At 47.0% G+C, this 6,580-nt stretch overlaps 1 protein-coding gene across 1 annotated transcript; it reads right to left on the bottom strand.

Annotated features, from left to right (window-relative positions):
* Positions 4,546 to 4,965, bottom strand: LOC109240244 (RNA-directed DNA polymerase homolog; the record flags this gene model as incomplete). Its single annotated transcript, XM_019406878.1, has 1 exon — positions 4,546 to 4,965. A coding segment is annotated over exon 1 (420 nt), but the record flags the coding sequence as incomplete, so codon positions are not given.

The raw sequence follows: 6,580 nt of genomic DNA, 5'->3' as shown, positions 1-6,580 counted from the left end.
TAACAACAGAAAATACCAATTAAGGCGGGAAGGGGGACATGCTTAGGGAAAATACAGATGAAAACAACTTATCAGAAGTAAACACAAAACTACATCAGATATCATAATCCATATAAGTGGTCGGCGTGCCACACGATCCCATTTCATAGTATATAAGTGGTAGGCGTGCCACACGATCCCCTTTTCATAATATATAAGTGGTCGGCGTGCCACACGATCCCATTTCATAATATATAAGTGTCGGCGTACCACACGATCCCATTTCATAATATATAAGTGGTCGGCGTGCCACACGATCCCATTTCATAATATATAAGTGGTCGGCGTGCCACACGATCCCATTTCATAATATATAAGTGGTTTCCCGGCGAGGGAGAATACGACTAAGCAGTTAAATCCCGGCAAGGGAGCAACATCAATAACTTACACGTCCCGGCAAGGGAATAATCACATTTCTTTCTCTTACGTTCATTCCTTACTTTTTAATCGAGTCAAAAATCGAGCCAACGCTCCAAAGACTTTACACATCATGTTTCCTTCTCATTCTCTTCATATCATATAGAAACCATCAATTAACAAAGAAGAGTCACTATAGAATCCCAATTAAGCACAAATAAAGACCCACGGTCATGCTAGACATCGGTGTATAGATACTCGTCACCATGCCTATACACCGTACTCAACATTTAGCAATTAGCAAATAATACTCTAATCCTATTCCCTCAAGCCAAAGTTAGATCAAACACTTACCTCAAATGCTCCAAAATCAACTCAAGCCTCTAGTATAGCTTTACCCGTCGAATTCGACTCCAACTCAGTCAAATCTATGAAATAACGACTTTACAATATTAATAATAGCTAAACAAACTAAACCCAATGCCTAAATATGAATTTCTAAGCTTTCTTCCCAAAATTCCAAAAATCGACCCGTGCCCGCTTGGTCAAAACACGAGGTTCGAACAATTTCCATGTTACCCATTCCCCCACGAGCCCGGATATATAATTTGTTTTCAAATTCGATCCCAAAACGAGGTCTAAATCAAGAAAAATTGAAAAATCCTAACTCTACCCTTTTCCCCCAATTTCAACCCTAGATTATATGATTTAGGCTTAGAAACTTACTAATTAATGAAGGAAAAGTGAAAGAAATGAGTGAGAAATTACTTACTCAAGTGGTCTTGAAGGATGGGGGCTTCAATGGAGTCCTAGAGCTTGGGGAGGAAGAGAGCTCGTGAGAAAATTAGGAATAAACCCGTCATTGTTCTGTTTTTGAACTTTAAAAATCACTGGGCAAAAAATGCCCTTCGCGTTCGCGTGAAGGGGGCCGCGTTCGCGAAGGGTAAGCTGCGCAAGTCATCACGATCGCGTGGAGGCAAACGCGAACACGTAGAAGAAAAGTGCTGGGGTCTGGAGTTTGGTCTATGCGAATGCGATACGGGGTTCGCGAACGCGATGAAGGGAGGATTAAAGCTACGCGAACGCGGGGACTGACCCGCGAATGCGAAGGAGGGAAAGCCCAAAGGTACGCGAACGCGGGCTGCGCGAAGAAGGGAAACGCTGTGCAAAAATTGCAGAAAATCTGCTACAATCTCCTAAGTTCAAAACACCCCGGAACACCTCCGAAACACTCCCGAGCCCTCGGGGCTCCTAACCAAACTCGCACACTAACTAAACAACCTTATACGAACTTAACCGTGCGATCAAATCGCCAAAACAACATCAAAATCAATTAATCAAACCTCAAAATCTTCATTTTTCATTCTAACTTCATAAACTTCAAATCTTTGATATTTAGGTCCGAAACACGTCAAATAACGTCCGATTTCAACCAAATTTCACAGAAAGCGCTTAAACCATATATAAGACTTATATCGGCGTCGGAACCAAAATACGAGCCCGATACCACAGTCTTTTAATCAATTTTTATTTCCATTTTCCTTAATAATTTCAGAAAAATAATTTCACAGAAAAATTCATTTCTCGGGCTCTAGACCTCGGAATTCGACTCCGGGCATATGCCCGAGTCCCATATTTTTCTACTGACCCTTCGGGACCGTCAAATCACGGGTACCAAAGTCAACTTTAATCATTTTAAAGCCACATTTTGAAATTTTTCACAGAATTTAACATATAAGCTTTCCGGCTACGAGTTCGGATTGCGCACGCAAATCGAGGCGAGTAAAAATGAGATTTTTCAAGGCCTCGGAAGCACGAAATGAAAGAGAAAACAGGTGATGACCCTTTGGGTCGTCACATTCTCCACCTCTAAAACAACCGTTCGTCCTCGAACGAACAAAAGAAAGAAGTACCTGAGTCGGGAAATAGATGAGGATAACGGCTCCGCATATCAGACTCGGACTCCCAGGTCGATGCCTCAAGAGGCTGACCTCTCCACTGAACACGCACTGAGGGAAAACTCTTGGATCTCAACTGACGAACCTGCCGGTCTAGAATAGCTACCGGCTCCTCCTCATAAGACAGATCCTTGTCCAACTGGACAGTGCTGAAATCTAATACGTGGGCTGGATCGCCGTGATACCTCCGAAGCATGGACACATGAAACATTGGATGCACGGCTGACAAGCTAGGCGGCAAGGCAAGCCTATAAGCCACCTCTCCCACACGATCGAGAATCTCAATTGGACCAATGAACCTGGGGCTAAGCTTGCCCTTCTTCCCAAATCTCATCACGCCCTTCATAGGCGACACTCGGAGGAAGACCCGCTCACCAACCATGAAAGCTACATCCCGAACCTTACGATCCGCATAACTCTTTTGCCACGACTGAGCCGAAAGAAGCCTGTCCTGAATGATCTTGACCTTATCCAAGGCCTCCTGAACTAGATCGGTACCCAATAACCGAGCCTCTCCCGGCTCAAACCATCCCACTGGAGACTGACATCGCCTACCATACAACGCCTCATATGGAGCCATCTGAATGCTGGACTGGTAGCTGTTGTTGTAGGCGAACTCTGGTAAGGGCAAAAACTGGTCCCACGAGCCTCCAAAATCAATGACACAGGCTCGGAGCATATCCTCCAATATCCGAATAGTCCTCTCAGACTGGCCGTCCGTCTGAGGATGGAACGCTGTGCTCAACCCAACCCGTGTGCCCAACTCTCGCTGAACTGCACCCCAGAAACACGAGGTAAACTGCGTACCCTGGTCCGAAATGATAGATACCGGCACACCATGAAGGCGAACAATCTCCCGGATATAGATCTCAGCTAACCTCTCGGATGAATAGGAGACTGCCACAGAAATGAAATGCGCTAACTTGGTCAGCCTATCAACAATTACCCATATCGAGTCGAACTTCTTCTGAGTCAACGGAAGTCCAGTAACGAAATCCATGGTAATCCTCTCCCACTTCCACTCGGGAAGCTCAATCCTCTGAAACAAACCCCCAGGCCTCTGATGCTCATACTTAACCTGCTGACAGTTCAAACATCGAGCCACATATGCAACAATATCTTTCTTCATCCTACGCCACCAATAATGCTACCGCAAGTCCTGATATATCTTCGCGGCGCCCGGGTGAATAGAATACCGAGAACTATGGGCCTCTGCTAAGATCAACTCTCGAATCCCATCGACATTGGGCACACAAACTCGCCCCTGCAACCTCAGAACACCATCATCATCTAAGGTCACCTTCGTGGCACCTCCACGCTGCACCGTGTCTCTCAGGACACATAAATGGGGATCATCAAACTGCCGATCACGGATACGCTCCAATACTGAAGAGCGAGCGACCGTGCAAGCTAACACTCTGCTAGGCTCAGAAATATCCAACCTCACAAATCGATTGGCCAAGGCCTGAATATCCAAAGCAAGCGGTCTCTGGCTGACCGGAATATAAGCAAGACTACCCATGCTGGCGGACTTTCTACTCAATGCATCGGCCACCACATTGGCTCTCCCCGGGTGATACAAAATAGTAACATCATAATCCTTCAATAACTCCAACCACCTCCTCTGCCTCAGATTCAACTCCTTTTGCTTGAACAAGTACTGAAGACTCTTGTGATCGGTGTACACCTCACACGTCACACCATATAGGTAATGCCTCCAAATCTTCAAAGCATGAACGATGGCTGCCAACTCTAGATCATGAACCGGATAATTCTTCTCGTGGATCTTCAACTTCCTCGAAGCATAAGCTATGACTCTGCCATCCTGCATCAATACTGCACCAAGCCCAATACGGGAAGCATCACAATAGACTGTATAAGGCCCTGAACCTGTGGGCAAAACCAATACCGGTGCCGTAGTCAGAGCTGCCTTGAGCTTCTGAAAGCTCGCCTCACACTCATCTGACCATCTGAACTGGGCACCCTTCTGGGTCAATCTGGTCATCGGGGCTGCTATGGATGAAAATCCCTCTACGAACCGGCGGTAATAACCTGCTAACCCCAAGAAACTCCGAATCTCAGTCGCTGATGCTGGTCGAGGCCAATTCTTGACTGCCTCAATCTTCTTCGGGTCCACCTGAATACCCTCTGCTGATACAACGTGACCCAGAAATGCAACCGAACTCAACCAGAACTCACACTTGGAGAACTTGGCATATAACTGACTATCCCTCAGAGTCTGAAGAACCACCCTAAGGTGCTGCTCGTGCTCCTCCTGGCTGCGGGAGTACACCAAAATATCATCAATAAAGACTATCACGAACATGTCCAAATATGGCCTGAACACTCGGTTCATCAACTCCATGAATGCTGCTGGGGCATTGGTCAACCCAAATGACATGACCAGAAACTCATAATGCCCGTACCGAGTGCGGAATGCTGTCTTAGGGACATCGGATGCCCTAATCCTCAGCTGGTGGTAGCCAGATCTCAAGTCTATCTTTGAAAATACCTTTGCACCCTGAAGCTGGTCGAACAAATCGTCAATCCTCGGCAGTGGATACTTGTTCTTTATCGTCACTTTGTTCAATTGCCGGTAATCAATGCACATCCTCATTGAACCATCCTTTTTCTTCACAAATAACACTGGCGCACCCCAAGGCGAAATGCTGGGTCTGATGAAACCCTTCTCAAGCAAGTCTTGCAACTGATCCTTTAACTCTTTCAACTCTGGCGGGGCCATGCGATACGGCAGGATGGAAATGGGCTGGGTGCCCGGAGCCAGATTAATACAGAAATCAATGTCCCTGTCGGGCGGCATACCCGGTAGGTCTGAAGGGAAAACCTCGGGGAACTCCCGAACAATAGGAACAGAGTCAATAGAAGGGACCTCTGCGCTGGAATCGCGAACATACGCCAGATAAGTTAAACACCCCTTCTCGACCATGCGTCGAGCCTTCACATATGAGATAACACTGCGAGTGGCATGACCTGGGGTCCCTCGCCACTCCAAACGGGGCAAATCTGGTAAAGCCAAGGTCAGGGTCTTGGCGTGACAATCCAAGATAGCATGATACGGGGACAACCAATCCATCCCTAATATAATATCGAAATCCACCATGTCTAAGAGCAATAAATCAACACGGGTCTCAAGACCCTCAAACACTACCACACAGGAACGATGAACTCGGTCGACCACTATAGAATCACCCACTGGTGTAGATACATATACAGGAACACCCAAGGCATCACTAGGCATAACCAAGTAGGGTGCAAAATAGGACGACACATATGAATACGTAGACCCAGGGTCAAATAGCACTGAAGCATCCCTATTACAGACCAGAATAGTACCTGTAATGACTGCATCTGAAGACTCAGCCTCTGGCCTGGCTGGAAGAGCATAACATCGGGGCTGGGCCCCACCTCCCTGAACCATATCTCTGGGACGATCGGCTGCTGGCTGGCCTCCAACTCTATGGTCCCTACCTCTACCTCTATGGCCTCTACCCCCGCCTCTAGCTGGCTGGGCGGCCTGTGGATCACCTGATGCCTGAATCATAGGGCGAGGACCCTGCTGCTGAGAGCTGTCCGAAGCTCGAGGGCAAAACCTAGAAATGTGCCTCGTGTCGCCACACGTGTAACAAGCCCTCGGCCGCTGAGAATAACGGAGTGGTGGTGCGCTGATAGGTGCTGATGGTGAACTGAAAAGCTGCTGGTCAGAAGACTGCGGCTGAGAGCCACGACCACCTGAAGTACCATGTGAGACCTGTAGGGCTGACTGAACGGGCCTCGGAAGATGGCCTCTACCATAAGAATCCCAACCTCCAGATGAGGTACCACTGAATCTACCTGCATGACGGGGCCTCTTATCTGACCCATGACCACCTCCCCGTGCAAGAGNTTCTTCCCAAAATTCCAAAAATCGACCCCGGTCCCACTTGGTCAAAACACGAGGTTCGAACCAAATTCATATCATCCATTCACCCACGAGCCCGAATATATAATTTATTTTCAAATTCGACCCCAAAACGAGGTCTAAATCAAGAAAAATCAAAAAGCCCTAACTCTACCCATTTCCCCCAATTTCTACCCTAAATTACATGATTTAGGTCTAGGAATTTGATAAATGATGATAGAAAATGAAGAAAACGAGTTAGATAATACTTACCCAAGAAGCTTTGGTGAAGGATAGCTCTAAAAATCGCCTATGTGCTGTGGAGAAG

This window comes from Nicotiana attenuata, chromosome 1 (assembly GCF_001879085.1).
Source record: "Nicotiana attenuata strain UT chromosome 1, NIATTr2, whole genome shotgun sequence".
Lineage (NCBI taxonomy): Eukaryota > Viridiplantae > Streptophyta > Magnoliopsida > Solanales > Solanaceae > Nicotiana > Nicotiana attenuata.
This window is presented reverse-complemented; position numbering and strand designations above follow the sequence as displayed.